The following is a 16,046-nucleotide window of genomic DNA, read 5'->3' on the forward strand; positions in this document are numbered from 1 at the left end:
TATAGGCCAGCTGAGTCATATCGGACCAACAGCTGTGGTTTGTCCATACCGTGTTATTTAGTCAAGTTGTCGAAAGTCAAACTGATATTTCATATAAAATCCTATCTTGGAAGCTTCTCTTGAAAAGTTGGGGAATCTGGCAAGACTGGGTCTGAATTCCAACAGTGAAACAATGGGCTGGAACTGTAAAGTAGCCCGCCTTCCTTTAGGCAAATCATGCAGACTCTAGCTTGCCACACTACTCTCCACCATTCCTCTAACACTGAGACTTCCTTTTCATTTATTATCACACATGAAGCTACTGGTTTTCTCATTCTGGGCCTGCTTCACTCATTTATGAGACCTGCCTGGCCCCTGTAAGCGTTTGCGTTTGAGACCCATGATCTAGCCCAACCCATTTATCATACAGATGAAGAAACTGGGGCAAAAGGCATCTTCAGAGATATCACCAAAGCCATGCAACTAACTAGTCAATGACAGAGGGAGGACTAGACTCCAGGCCGCTGGAATTCCAGGCTACCGTTTTCTCTAATGGAGCCTAATCAGTCCCTCCTTGTTTGAGCATATATTGATTTAAAAAAAATTTTTTTAAAGATTTTTATTTATTGAGAGAGAGAATATGGTAGAGAGAGAGCATGAGAGGGAAGAAGGTCAGAGGGAGAAGCAGACTCCCCACTCAGCAGAGAGCCCGATGCGGGATTCGATCCTGGGACTCCAGGATCATGACCTGAGCCGAAGGCAGCTGCTTAACCAACTGAACCACCCAGGCACCCCTGATTTAAAAAAATTTTAAGGCAGGGGAGTTCCATCCTTGAACAGTTTCAGGCTGTGTTTAGTTCTCTAAGGATGAAATATCTTCCCACTGCAATTACAACATCAACACTCTGACACATATTCTTCAGCTGATGGCAATCAAGACAAACCTGGTCCATTCTTTCCTCCTGACTTCATAAGTTTTGCAACATCTCCCTAACTTGAAAAATCCCATAGCGTCCAGATGAGACTGCTGACACAGATGGCTGTCTCCCTAAGATAAGGCACATTCTCATCCCTTCAAGGCAGTCTGAATGGAAAGACTTGATACTATTACAGTGTGCTCCAGCATCCAGATGGAGAGAGATGGACTATCTTCTTTTGCCCCCTCTAACCATGTGCCTTTATTGCAGAACAATACAAAGAGATACACAAGAGACTGATGAACCAACAGAAAAAAATATACAAACAAACAAACTGCAATGAGTTGGGGTACTAGATGACCACAAATAGCTGAAAATATTTTCCAGGTGTCAAATAACTCTGGAAAATTTGAAAATGTCACCACCATCAGTCCAAACAGCTCACGGTAAAGAAATTGAATGTGAGATCCAATTTATAGAGTGTCTAAAAGGCAGAGTCAAAATAACACACTCTGAAGCTATGGCCGGTGCGCACAGGTTAAGCACGTCAGCTGGTCCCGTACCAATTTTCACAACTCAAATCCGAACAGCAAACACTGTCTACCGAAGTCTCAGCAATGGTACCATACAGGGTTTTGGAACACAGGTACATGCCACATATTCATTGTGGTGGCATCTAAGGCTTCGGATAAGATTTTCTGGATGGGAGGCAGGGAAGCCAAGAGCGGGAGGGAATGGGAGAATTGATTAGAGGCACAGTATCAGTCTTGTAACTATTAGCTTCATCTTTCTCTGCACAAACCCTGTGGGGGGGGCATAGAAATGAAAAATTGCTCACCTGATAACAGGTCCCAAGAGGATTAGATGCATAAACAATGACAGCGGCTTGTCTTTGGCCAGATCTCTGTGAGCAAAAATGAGGGTCAACTGGACCATAATGGATGAAAACATAAAGAAGGATAAGGTGTATGTCATCCAGTAGGTTTCGCTATTCTTTCGGTAGATTCTGACCATGTACAAGGCAGATGCAGCCTCCCCACAGTACAAAAAGGGGGAGAAGAGGATGCCAAATGGAAAGGTAAATCGAGGGTTGGCCCCACGGATGACATCTTCCTCCAGAGATGAAACTGGATCCACGGTGGGCTCCTCAGGAATTTCATAAACTCGGTCCATTGTCGAGGTTCTGAGCAACCCCCACCCCCACCCAAGAGAACCCTGAAGCCACTGCAGTCCAAGTATTGAAGAGAGCTGTCAAGTACAATTCCAGAGCGGAGATCTGCTAGTTAGAGCAGGAGACCCCTCTTTCTAGTTTCAAGTTACACTTGTTGGGAGTATGGGGCAGAGAACCCAGGAGTACCACTTTGAACTTGACTCTTCATTGGCCCAGGCTTCCAGTCGTCCACAGACGTGCCAAGAAACCTGGACAGGGCAAAAGCAAGCATTTTAGCGCCCAGTCCGGAGTGCAATTCCAGGCACGTGAAAGGCTTGGGGACAGCTGTCTCCTTGGCCCCTTCTCCTTCCGCAGCCCCGCAGGGAGCGGGGTAGCCACTCTGTCGGGGGCACCAACACTCAGCAGCACCGCTCGAGGAGTCCTGACCAGCACGCCCTCTCAAACCTGCCGAGAACTGAACCAGGGCAGAAGAGGGGGTGCAGCCTGAGCATCCCTTCGGGGGCTCATTTCAGTGCCTAGGTACCCTAAGCTATTGTTAGGCTGTGGCTACTAGCTCGCCCGCTCGCCGCTGCTCCCTCAGGACCCGCGCCCAGTCGAAGCTTCTCCAGCTCGCTCCACCGATTCCCCAAGCTCCGCCCCCGAGGCAGCCGGCCGGGGGCTGGAGCAAAGGCACCAACCCGGGCCCGGAGCGCAGGCTGGGGGGAGGGGCGGAGCGGGGGTGGGGGTGGGGGTGGGGGCGGGGGAGGGAAGCGGAGCGCGCGCGCGCTCCAGGAGCCAGAGAAAGCTAGAGGGGCTTCTTTTCCAGAGAAACTTTGCGAGCGAGAAGCACGACGTGCGGGGCGCCAGCCAGCCCGGGAGGGCAAAGGCAGATGCCGTCAGACTTTTGGACGCCCCGTCTGCTGTGGGGTCCTCCCTGACCTGCAGTTCCAGCTGCGAGAGGTCGGCGGCTTGGGAAACTAAGGCACTCAAGGCGGGGGCGGGCCAAATGGGAGGGACGGCTGGGGCCAAACAAAACCAGCCTGCGAGTTCCAGGGCGGTCAGCCCAAAGATGCTCCCTGTGGAGAGGCGCGACAAACGAAAGGGGGGGGGGGGGCTTGGGCTAGCCTTTGGAACGGCTTTTCACCACGACCCCCGGATCCCACAGGGAAGCCACAGCTTTCCTCTTCCCCCAAAGCAGCCGACTCCCACTTCTACCCCGCCTTCAGGAACTAGCTAGCTTGCACACTTGAACAACCCACGCGGTTAGGCAGGTGTCTCTCTGTCTCTGTCTCTCTGTCTCTCTGTCTCTGTCTCTCTCTGTCTCTCTCTGGGCTTCAGGGTTGAACTTCCCTAGGTCCTATTGCCCTCCAGATAATATCACGGTGGTGTGGGGAGGAGACCTGAGAGGCAATTGGGCCATAGTTTCCTTTCCAGGCAAGTCTGTATGCAGCAGAGATTAAGATAGAAAAGGATGAGGGGGGGGGGTTGTCAAGACTCAAGGTCAGCACTGAAAACTCGTATTATAATGCCTTGATTTCCCCACTTGCAAAATGAGGCCGGGATAGGAACTTTAGAATTGAACTTTCAGGTCTTTGGCTGGAAGGTTCTCAAGAGGTGCCAAATTCTAAATAGACTGGAGAGGAGCCAAGAGAGCTGTTAGTAAAAGCTGAGATGGGTGACTTAAAGAGCTCAGAAAATTGCCAGGATTCTTAAGATCAATCCTCCCCACCTCACTGAGCTTTTGTTTTCCTGCCTTCATTTGCATAATTCTAAACCCCAGAGAAACAGAAAACATCTGCCTCCTGGTAATAATATAAATGTAGCAGAGCCTGTGCCAATCTCCTTTTGCTGCAGGAGGTCAGTACAAAGAATATGTGAGGAGTGGCCAACTAGCAGCCACCAAAATGATGGCCTGGAGAAAGACTTAGTCTTGTGGTTGTGTTGATTTTTTAAGATTCCTGCTGTTGCTGCCTCCTTTCCCCAGGGCTGATTCAGGGACAAATTAACTTCTAAAGGTTGTTGCCTTTGAAGCAGGCACGCTATCTTGGTCTGCACCCGTCCTCCTGCTCAGAGCTGGGTTAGCTGGGTTAGCAGGCTGATCCTTCCTCCTTTCCTTTTCACAAGGCAGGTCGACACTATCTGAGAACACTTCACACATAGTGTTAATTGGTTGGGGCTTTCCAACTGGCACGGGGTTCTCCACCCACCGTATAGGGTGAAGAACTTCTGGGGGCTTCTTAGGAACCTGTTCTCAAGATGGATCTCAAGTAGGGTGACAAACTCACCTCAGTTTGCTGGGATGGGATAAGTTGGTCACCCTAGCATGGGAGACTGAAGCTAGAAAGAATGGAGAATCCCAATTCTTTTAGCCTTTCCTCCTTCCCTGTGCCCTCAGCACGCCCCAAATACACAAATCTACAAGACCTTCCTACTTTGTTCCTGAACACCCCTTTCCTCTGGACGCCACTAAAGGCTTTCTGTAATCACCACACTACTTCCCTCTCTAATTTCATCATCCACGTTACCCTATCGCAAACCCTTTGCTCCAGTCCAGCAAACTTTCTCATTTAATCATACTTGCCTCCTCACTTCCACCTCTGTGTCTTGTTGAGGTCATTTACAGTGTCCTGCACTCTTTCCTCCATTAGTCCAAACCCTAACCTTCCTTCAGGCGTCAGCTCAAGTACTCCCTCCTCCAAGAAGCCTTCTTTCACCTCCCCAGCCCTCAGGCTTCCCTCTGTCTTTAAGCTACTGGCGCACTCTCTCTTGCACCAGTCCTTCAGCTCTTTCTGTGTTTGGCCTGCCTACCCAACAGAAGTGTAGACTCAGGGAGGGATGCTCAATGAATGTTTATTGTGGTTCTTGTTGATGACAGTAATGATTTAAAAATGGCGATGATGATGAGCCTTCCTCCGCCACACTTCCTCCAGGAAACTATGCAAGACTCAGGCACACTCATCTCTAGAAAAGCTATAGCCACTGGAGCTGGGGCATAAAGTCCTGGGGCATAAAGACCCACTTCCTCAGTCAGCCATTCAGCTCACAGAGGATGCCAGCCCACATGATATGTCCCTTCTCCAAGTTCCTACAGCGCTTTTTTGTCAACACCATGGTTTAGCACCAAATTACAAATTATGGCAAGCGTATTATTTTTTATTCCACAACTACATTGCCATAAGCGGCTTAAAGGCAGAGCCCCAACGGTCACACTTTTTTTTTTTTTTGGACTCCCCCATGGCTGATACAGACCTGTAAGTTTCTGGCCATCTGATCCCCCTCACCCACTAGCTTCTCTATTTCCAGCCCTAGGACTCTCTGGCGCTTTAGGTCACTAAATCCTCTGGTCTCTTATTTCCCTGTTCCTTTTGCCCTCCTGGGAGAAACTGAGAATTTGCCCTGTTTCTGTCCAACTCTCTTTCTTCTTTCAGGCAACCTCTAGATTTCAGCCCTTTACTCCTCTGAGGAGTAGAGACACTGGAAATGTTGACAGGCATGAGACTACTGAGGCCCTGGGAACCCCTTCCCCATTAAGACCACTCATCTCCCGGGGTGCCTGGGTAGCATCTGACTCTTGATTTCAGCTCAGGTCATGATCTCAGGGTCTTGAGATCAAGCCCTGAGTCAGGCTCTGGGCTCAGCACAGCGTCTGCTTGAGATGCTCTCTCTCCCTCTCCCTCTGCCCCTCCCCCCGCTTGCTTACTTTTTCTCTCTAAATAAATAAATAAAATCTTAAAAGAAAAAGACCACTCATCTCCCAAAGACTGGTCAACTGAGGTGATATCCCTAGGCTGCCCCCTGAATACTAGATAGTGTTCAGGGTCAATTTCTTCTTCTTGCAGAACCAAAGTTCTACAGGAAAGGGAGACCCAAGATTTGACTCTCCCCTGCAACACCTCCAAACTCAGCAGGAACAGAGAATGAGTCTAAAGGCTCTTGGCATCTTGGGGCGCCTGGGTGGCTCAGTCGGTTAAGCATCTGCCTTCGGCTCAGGTCAGGATCCCAGGGTCCTGGGATCAAGCCCTGAATCGGGCTCCCTGCTCAGTGGGGAGCCTGTTTCTCCCTCTCCCTCTGCCCCTCCCCCTGCTCATGCTCTCTCCCTCTCTCTCTGAAATAAATAAATCTTTGGGAAAAAAAAAGTTCTTGGCATCTTTATTAGCATTCAGAACACCTCTGAAACATATAAGGCTCCGGAATAGGTTTAAGCTTTCAAAGCCACTGCAGTCAGAGCTGACTTATAAGAGGTAGCTGGTATGCATGAAGGAAGAGGAGAGGAAGGAGCAAGATGTGCAGCAAGTGGCTGATAGTCGTCATAGAACACTAGCTGGTGGGAGGTGAAAGGCAAGGCCCAGAGAATCATTAGCTCGGATGGAAGAATGCCTTCCTTCTGTAGAACGCTCAATTTGAACCGTTAGAATCTTTAAAAGATATCTAACGCAAAATCAGTTATGCAGCCTCTGGGCCTTCTCTTTTCACCGTAAAGCAACCTGAGGATGAAGAGTTTTTTCCTATCCTGTTCTGAGCCGCTCCCTCGTCAGTATCATCCATAGGGCCTGGAGTCAAAACACGAGTTCCCTGCAACCCTTATCCCTAGTAGTTATGTTTTTAAAAATCTGATTTAAATGATCATCTAAATTAGCACTGGAGGGAAAGAAGGGCTATTGCAAAATGCAGCATGGAATTTGGGGATGATGGGTGTTGCCAGGCGGATGGCAAGCTGTACATACATTGCCTAGTACAGGGGAGGGACAGGAGACCGAATTGTGACGGATATTATTTCTTTTTTAAGTCTTGTTATTTTCAAAATAATGGCTATATTGAGATCTAATTCATATACCATACAATTTACCCATTTAAAGGGTACAATTCAGTGTTTTTAGTACAAAGTTGTGCAGCCATTACCATTACTTAATTCTAGAACATCTTCATCACCCCCAAAAGAAACCACATACCCATTAAGCCCTCACTACCCATTCCTCTCCCCCCCGCCCCCGCTGCCTGAGCCCTAGTCAACCACTAATCTACTTTCCATCTCTCTGGATTTGTCTATTCTGAACATTTCATATAAATGGAACCATGTAATATATGGCCTTTTGTGTGTCTGGCTTCTTTCAGTTAGCATAATGTTATCAAAATTCATCCACATTGTAGCATGTATTAGCATTTCATTTCTTTTTATGGTGAATAATATTCCATTTTGTAGATATATCACATATTGTTTATCCATCAGTTTATGGACATCAGGGTTTGTATTAGGGTTCTCCAGAAAAACAGAACAGGGAGGGGAGGATAGGGAAGGGAGATAGTTTAAGGAATTGGCTCACACAATTATGAGGACTGGTTTGCAGGGCAGGCAAATTCAGGAAAGAGTTGATGTTGCAGTCTTGAGTGCCAAGGCTGCAAACAGGCAGAACTTTTTGTTAATTAAGTTTTTAATTTTAATTCCAGTATTGTTAACATACAGCATTATATTAGTTTCAGGTGTACAATATAGTGATTCAACGACTCTATACATTACTCGGGGCTCATCATCGTCAACAGTGCACTCCTTAATCCCCATCACCTACTTCACCCATCCCCCCCCACCTCCCGTCTGGTAACCATCCATTTGTTCTTATAGTTTTAAGAATCTGTTTCTTGGTTTGTCTCTTTTTTTCCCTTTGCTTATTTGTTTTGTTTCTTAAATGCCACATATGAGTAAAATCATGTATTTGTCTTTCTCCTAACTTATTTCGCTTAGCATTATACTCTCCTGCTCCATCCATGTTGTTGCAAATGGCAAGATTTCATTCCTTTTTATGGCTGAATCCTATTCCGTTGTACATATATACCACATCTTCTTTATTCATTCATCTCTTGATGGATACGTAAGCTGCTACCATAATTTGGCTATTGTAAATAATGCTGCAATAAACATAGGGTTGCATGTGTCCCTTTGAATTAGCATCTTTGTATTTTTGGGGTAAATACCCAGTAGTGTGATTACTGAATCATAGGGTACTTCTATTGTTAACATTTTGAGGAACCTCCATACTTTTTTCCACAGTGGATGTACCAGTTTGCATTCCCACCAACAGTGCACGAGGGTTCCTATTTCTCCACATCCTTGCAAACACTTTTTATTTCTTGTGTTTTTTATTTTAGCCATTCTGACAAGTATACTTTGAAGTGATATCTCATTGTAGTTTTGATTTGTATTTCCCGGATGATGAGGGTTGCTGAGCATCTCTTCATGTGTCTGTTGGCCATCTAGATGTCTTCTTTGGAGAAATGGCTGTTCATGCCTTCCACCCATTTTTTAATTGGATTATTTGTTTTTTGGGTGTTAAGTTGCATCGGTTCTTTTTATATTTTGGATATTAACCCTTTATTGGATCTGCCATTTGCAAATATCTTCTCCTGTTCACTACGTTGCCTTTTAGTTTTGTTGATCATTTCCTTCGCTGAGCAGAAGTTTTTTATTTTGATGTAGTCCCAATAGTTCGTTTTTGCTTTTATTTCCCTTGCCTCAGAAGACATATCTAGAGAAATGTTGCTATAGCTTATGTCAGAGAAATTACTGCCTGTGCTCTCTTCTAGGATTTTTATGGTTTCAGGTCTCACATTTAGGTCTTTAATCCATTTTGAGTTTACTTTTGTGTATGGTGTAAGAAAGTGGTCCAGTTTCATTCTTTTGCATGTAGCTGTTCAGTTTTCCCAACACCATTTGTTGAAGAGACTTTTTCCCATTGAATATTCTTGCCTCCTTGGTTGTAGATTAATGGACCATATAAGTGTGGGTTTATTTCTGGGTCTTCTATTCTGTTCTATTGATCTATGGGTCTTTTTTTGTACCAGTACCATACTGTTTTTGTCACCACAGCTTTGTAATGTAACTTGAAGTCCGGAATTGTGATGCCTCCAGCTTTGTCTTTCTTTTTCAAGATTGCTTTGGCTATTTGGGGTCTTTTGTGGTTCCATACAAATTTTAGGATTGCTTGTTCTAGCTCTGTGAATAATTCTGGTGTTATTATGAGAAGGATTGCATTAAATGTGTAGATTGTGTTGGGTGATATAGATGTTTTAACAATATTGCTTCTTCCAATCCATGGCCATGGGATGTCTTTCCATTTCTTTGTGTCATCTGCAATTTCTTTCATCACTGTTTTATAGTTTTCAGAGTACGGGTCTTTCCCCACTTTGGCTAGGTATCTTATTATTTGGGGGACAATTGTAAATGGGATTGTTTTCTTAATTTCTCTTTCTGCTGCTTCATTATCGATGTATAAGAATGCAACAGATTTCTGTACATTGATTTTGTATTCTGCCACTCTACTGAATTTGTTTATCAGTTCTAGCAGTTTTTTGGTGGAGTCTTTTGGGTTTTCTATATGTAGTATCATGTCATCTGCAAATAGTGAAAGTTTGACTTCTTCCTTACCAGTTTGGATGCCTCTTATTTCTTTTCTTGTCTGATTGCTGTGGCTAGGACTTCCAGCACTTGTTGAATTAAAGTAGTGAGAATGGACATTCTTATCTGGTCCCTGACCTGAGGGGAAAAGCTCTCAGCTTTTCCCCATTGAGGATGATGTTGGCTATGGGTTTTTCCTGTAAGACCTTTATTATGTTGAGGTGTATTCCCTCTAAACCTACTTTGTTGAGGGTTTTTTATTTTTTTAATCATGAATTGATGTTGTACTATGCCAAATGGTTTTTCTGCGTCTATTGAAATGATCATATGGTCTTTACCCTTTCTTGTACTGATATGATGTGTCACATTGATTTATTTGCAAATATTGAGTCACCCTTGCATCCCAGGAATAAATTCCACTTGATTGTGTGGAATCGTTCTTTTAATATATTGTTGGATTTAGTTCGCTAGTATTTTGTTGAGGATTTTTGCTTCTGTCTTGATCAGAGATATTGGCCTCTAGGGTTCTCTTTTTCTGTGGTGTCTTTATCTGGTTTTGGAATCAGGTTAATTCTGGCCTCACAGAATGAATTTGGAAATTTTCCTTCCTCTTCTGTTTTTTGGAATAGTTTGAGAAGAATAGGTATTAACTCCTTTTTAAACATTTGGTAGAATTCACCTGTGAAGCTGTCGCCTCCTAGACTTTTATTTGTTGGGAGTTTTTTGATTACTGATTCAATTTCATTGCTTGTTATTGGTCTGTTCAAATTTTTTTATTTCTTCCTGCTTCTGTTTTGGTAGATGGTATGTTTCTAGGAATGTATCTCTTTCTTCTAGGTTGTCCAATTTGTTGGCATGTAGTTTTTCATAATATTCACTTACAATTACTTGTATTTCTGTGGTTTCGGTTGTTTTTTCTCCTCTTTCATTGGTGATTATGTTTATTTGAGTTCTCTCTCTCTTTCTCTCTCTCTCTCTCTCTCTCTCTTCTGATGAGTCTGGCTAGAGGTTTATCGATTTTGTTGATCTTTTCAAAGAACCAGCTCCTGGTTTCATTGATCTGTTCTATTGCTTTTTTAGTTTCTATATCATTTATTTCTACCCTAATCTTTATTATTTCCTTCCTTCTACTGGTTTGGGTTGTGTTTGTTCTTCTTTTTCTAGTTCCTGTAGGTGTAAGGTTAGACGGTTTACTTTTAGATTTTTCTTGCTTCTTGAGGTAGGCCTGTATTGCTATAAACTTCCCTCTTAGAACTGCTTTTGCTCCATCCCAAAGACTTTGGACCATTGTGTTCTCATTTTCATTTGTTTCCATGTAATTTTTTATTTCTTCTTTGATTTCTTGGTTGACCCCTTCATTGTTCAGTGGCGTGTTCTTTAACCTCCATGTATTTCTGGTCTTTCCAGATTTTCTCCTGTGGTTGATTTCTTAGTTTATAGCATTGTGGTCAGAAAAGACACATGGTATGACTTCAGTATTTTTGAATTTGCTGAGGCTTGTTTTGTGGCCTAACGTGTGATCTGCTCTGGAGAACGTTCTCTATACACTTGAAAAAAAATGTGCATTCTGCTGTATTAAGATGGAATATTCTGAATATATCTGTTAAATACATTTGGTCCAGTACGTCATTCAATGAAACAGGCAGAATTTCTATGTCGCGGTCTAAAGGCAGACTCCTAAGGCCTTTAGGTGATTGGATGAGGCCCACGCACCTTAGGGAAGGTAATTTGTTTTAGTCAAGGTCTACTGGTTTAGAACGTTAATCACATCTAAAAAAATACCTTCCCAGTACATCTAGATTGCTATTTGACCAAACAAGTGGGCACCATAGCCTAGCCAAGTTGACACGTAAAATTAACCATCTTAGGGTTATCTTCACTTTTTGGCTAGTATGAATAGTACAACTACAAATATTCATATACACATTTTCGTAGAAACGTGTTCAATTCACATGGAATATATACCTATAAGTAAAATGCTGGATCGTATGGTAACTACATGTAAACAAAATGTCACCTATAGTTTGCTCCCTAGTACAATTCAGTAAGAATTAAACTATCTGCAGACACTTTCATATTCCTTCTTACTGGGCACATTATGTACTGGTTGGACCTTGAAGTGTTCAACTTTATGGCCAAGGGAAGGAGATATTCCAGCAGGGCCGAGAGGAGAAAGAGGCTCCCCCTAGACTACGTGGTGAGTCAATGGACGAGCTAAGAGTAGAAGCAACAGTTAAGATCATGGATCTTGTGCCATTACCAGATCACTTCCCCGGCACTCCTGCCTCTCCTACTCGGCTTTACTACTAAAGGGTACCCATGTGGGGCTCGATCCCAGGAGCCCAGGATGTCACATTCTGTGACATCAGTGTACAGGATCATGTAGTTAGGCAATGGCTAGGCCTCCTAGAACCTCTGATTGCACAGTGACTGGCTCAAGGGAAGAGGAATGGACAACTAGGGAGATAGCAGGGAAAATATGCATTCATCTGTTCAAAACATAAAAAGAACCTTTGCCCACCATGTCACAGAACCATCTTTTTCAACCATCTAACAGAATTTACGTGAACAGTTAGCAGTGGCTTTGTTTCTGAGAGCAGAAAGAAGGGTCTAAGGCAATTTTCTTACGCAGCCTGTCTCAGAAGTGTTTGGGTGGTTATGACGGGTCTGTATCTGTTTCCTTCCCTCTCTGCCCTCAAGACTTGAAGGTGTATCTTGAGAGTGGCTTCAGGAAGCTAACTGTCAAAAGGAACTGGAGAGGCTAGGAGAAGCAGATGCTTAACTGACTGAGCCACTCAGGTGCCCCCTGAATTTTATTTTAATTATCAGTCCCCTAGAAGAACAAGTAGAGGTCATTCTTTTTCTCAAATAAATATCATAGACAGAGTTCATGGAAAGCTAGTAACAATGTAAAAAGTACAAAGATTAAAAAGGTGTGACTGATAGCCAGGAACTAACCATAGGTTAATACATTCAGTGAGAAGGACAATTTGTCCTCTATTTAGATTTATTTTATGAAGGATAACCATATGTTAAGTGAAGAACTAAGTTTTGAAATACGACTCAATAAGCAAAAAGTGTAGGGCTTGGCTTTAATACTGTAAGTGGGCAAATTTAACACTTTTTCGTGGAATGCATCTGCTTAGCTTTAACTATTATACAAATTAGAATAAACTAAAAGAGCTTTTTAGTTGAAATAATATTAACACCAACATTGAGTGCTTACTACGTGGCAGGTACTGTTGTAAGCTATTTATGATTTTATTTACTCCTCACAATGCCAGGGCGCCTGGGTGGCTCAGTCAGTTAGGTGTCTGCCTTTGACTCAGGTCATGATCCCAGAGTCCTAGGATCGAGTCCTGCATCGGGCTCTCTGCTCAGCGGGGAGCCTGCTTCTCCCTCTACCTGCTGCTCCCCCTGCTTGTGCTTTTGAAAAAATAAAATACAATGTCCTTATGAGATAGGCGCTAGGATCATCTCCAGCTTATGAATAAGGACACTGAAGCTCAGAGAAGTTAAGTAGGTACTCAAAGCTAAAATAGCTTTTATTTATTTATTTATTTATTTATTTAATTTATTTTATAGATTTTATTTATTTATTTGACAGAGAAAGAGAGAGCGGGCATACAAGCAGGGGGAGCAGAGGGAGAGGGAGAAGCAGACTCCCCGCTGAGCTGGGTTGGGATGTGAACCCACGAAGTCAGGCTCTGGTGTCTGGGCCCTAGTCATTTCAAACAGCAAACAAACAGTGTGGAAAATTCAAACATAGGAAATATTAGGAATCAATTTTACAATTCCAAGCACACCAACCAGAAAGATCTGCATTTGTGAAATTCATATCTGAACTATTTTAAGTCACCTGATTTCCTCACCTAGTTCCTATATGCTACACTTTCCCACCTTATCAAGCTTCCTGTGATACCTCTCTTATCACATCACTCCTTTGACGAAAAGCTTCCAAGGGCTCCCTTCTGCTTATCTAATAGATCTCAAACTTGAATGTGCAGCATACACACCAGGGGAGCTTGCTTAAAATACTGACTTCCTAAGCTGCAACCCCGAAAATTTGATTTAGTCGGTCAGGGTGGAGCCTGGGAATCTGTGTTTTAAGCAAGCTTTGCAAAAACACTGGCCTATGTGGATGAAGCCCAAATACTTTGTTATAGCATTCAAGGCTGTCCATGACCTGACCTAAACCTAAATCCTAATATAAAAGCTCTATTCTAGAATGGCCCTTGTCCTCAAACTTCTCATATAGGAGGCATTTCTAACTCTAAATCTCTGCCTACCCCTTCCAACCCATCTGGAATTACCTTCTGCCTTCTTTCCTACTATCCAAAGGCTATATATCCTTCAAGGTCAAGCCCAAATTTCAACTGCTCTGTAAGACTCTCCTTAAATTCTCTATCCCAGAAAGGTTATCATTCTTCCTCTGAATAATGAAGTCTATACTGGCTAACCCCAATCCTTTTGGTATTGAACTGGTTTCAAGAGTATATGCCTTGCTTCCTCAATGAGACTGATGGTTGCCACTACCCACACGTGGTTACTTAAATTTGAACTAATTAAGATTAAATAAAATTAAAATTTCAGTTCCTCAGTCACACTAGCCCCATTTCAAGTGTTCAATAGCCACAAAGAACATTTCCACATCACAGAAAATTCTAATGGACAGCATGGCAAAAGTCTGTTTGTGGCTGTCACAGCTGCCTTCTTACATATTCTCCCTATAAACTCTGCTTGCTCTAAAGTTAAAGTAGATACGTAACCAGACCACAAAAAGTGATAGATTTTCTTTTTAAACTGATTCCCATTTTCAGGAAAAGGCACTCAGAAGGTAAGTGTAAATATTCTGCGTTTCTAATCAAGTCTCAAAATCCTTGGCTTTTCTCAAGTCTCATTCTCCTTGACTTCTCTGCTGCATTTGGCATTATATACAGCAGATTTCCCTCTCCTACAAAAATTGCTCTCCTCCTTTGCTTCCACGACGCTGTAACAACAAGAATGATCATCATTAATTTATTGAGCTCTTACCATGTGCCATGCTAAGCACTTTATATACTTCAACAACCACATTAAGTAAATGGTAGTATTCTTGCCATTTTATAGATGAGGCATCTGAAGTTCAAAGAAAATTAATTTGCTCAAGGGCACAAAGCTAGTAAGTGGTGGTGCTGGGACTAGAACCCAAACACCTCTTTTAAGGCTCTTCTTAAGAGTCATTACGAGATCAAATACCCAAAAGAGGCGGGGCAGAACATCAATTCCCACATCAAAGAACGGAAATAACCCACTCAAGAGTCTCCTCTCCTCTTTTCCCCCTGCCCTTCTAAAACTCTGTCTTATTCTCTCTCACATACTCCTCTGGTAGATTTTCAAGGTCTTAACAGCCTGGGGGAATTTAAAGCCAATTACTCAGTAATTGAGAAAAAAGTAACCACAGTAGGTCAGGGAGAACAGGGACCAGGTACGGCCTTCCGTTTTCAAGAATTCTGTTTTCTCCTAAATACCCTGTAGGCCTCTCACATTAAAACCTGAAAAACAAACTGAGGGTTCTAGAGGGGAGGGGGGTAGGGGGATGGGTTAGCCTGGTGATGGGTATTGAGGAGGGCACGTTCTGCATGGAGCACTGGGTGTTATGAACAAACAATGAATCATGGAACACTGCATCAAAAACTAATGATGTAATATATGGTGATTAACATAACAATAAAAAATTAAAAAAAAAACCTGTGTTGTTCAGGACTTACAATTTTGAGTCAAGTACTCTGCCAACAGTCCATTTTAATTACACTGGGAAGTATTTATAGCTTTTCTGTTTGCTCGGTTGGGCCTTGTGTCAAGTAGCTGCTACCAGAGTTAGTCAAATAAGACAAGGGAAGTGCTGGAGGAGTCCAGCTTGAGGTTGGAAGACTCACCTACTTACTAGTGTTTCACATTACACTGTTTACTGAGACCCTTTAGCAGGTCAAACTCACCATTCCTGGTCAGTAGCCAGAAGGTCAGGATACAGAAGAAAAAGCCTATAGCAACCTTGCCCCCTGCCTTCATGGATAAGAGACCATCAACGCTGTCCATCTCCCAAACTCACCAGGCTCACATAATGTAGTCTCAGCAACACAAGGCCTACCTACTGGAGACAGGAAGCTTAAGTTAATGACTGTGCAGATCCTTTGGACTTGGAGGCCTCCATTACTTAGGTCAAAGAAGAATAAGGACTATGGGAAATCTCTGTACCTTCCCCTCAATTTTACTGTGAACTTTACTCTTAAAAAAAAATTAAGTCTTAATAAAAAAGAAGGAGGAGGAGGAGGAATACTGGCTTCTTGTCCTGCCTACACAACTGACTGGCTCTCTGGGTGGGGGGAGGTACAAATATTTAGTGAGAACTTCTTTCCTTTTATTATTGCATGTACCATAAACATTACAGGATATTGCTTTGTGTTCTTATATTTGACATAAATTTGATTATATGGAATTGGATGCAACCTTCTCCTCAACAGTATGCTGTTGATATATTTTGCTCAAGTTCTATGTTGCTACGTGTAGTTATAATTGATTTTAACTGCTTTATGGAATTCCATCAGATGAATACACCGTAATTTATATATTC

The 16,046-nt window shown here is 43.1% G+C and overlaps 1 protein-coding gene across 1 annotated transcript in view; it reads right to left on the reverse strand.

Annotated features, from left to right (window-relative positions):
- The window catches only part of LOC148163049 (nuclear RNA export factor 2-like), a 29,597-nt gene extending 27,528 nt beyond the window's left edge, over positions 1-2,069 (reverse strand). Inside the window, exon 1 of the mRNA XM_088028549.1 lies at positions 1,735-2,069. Coding sequence (XP_087884675.1) covers positions 1,735-2,069 — 335 coding nt within the window. The remainder of the gene's footprint in view (positions 1-1,734) is intronic.
- Between the last annotated feature and the right edge of the window lie 13,977 nt (positions 2,070-16,046).

Source organism: Eumetopias jubatus, unplaced genomic scaffold (genome assembly GCF_037043125.1).
Source record: "Eumetopias jubatus isolate StellerSeaLion01/CBP00866 unplaced genomic scaffold, mEumJub1_p1.0 scaffold_11, whole genome shotgun sequence".
In the NCBI taxonomy this organism is placed as follows: domain Eukaryota; kingdom Metazoa; phylum Chordata; class Mammalia; order Carnivora; family Otariidae; genus Eumetopias; species Eumetopias jubatus.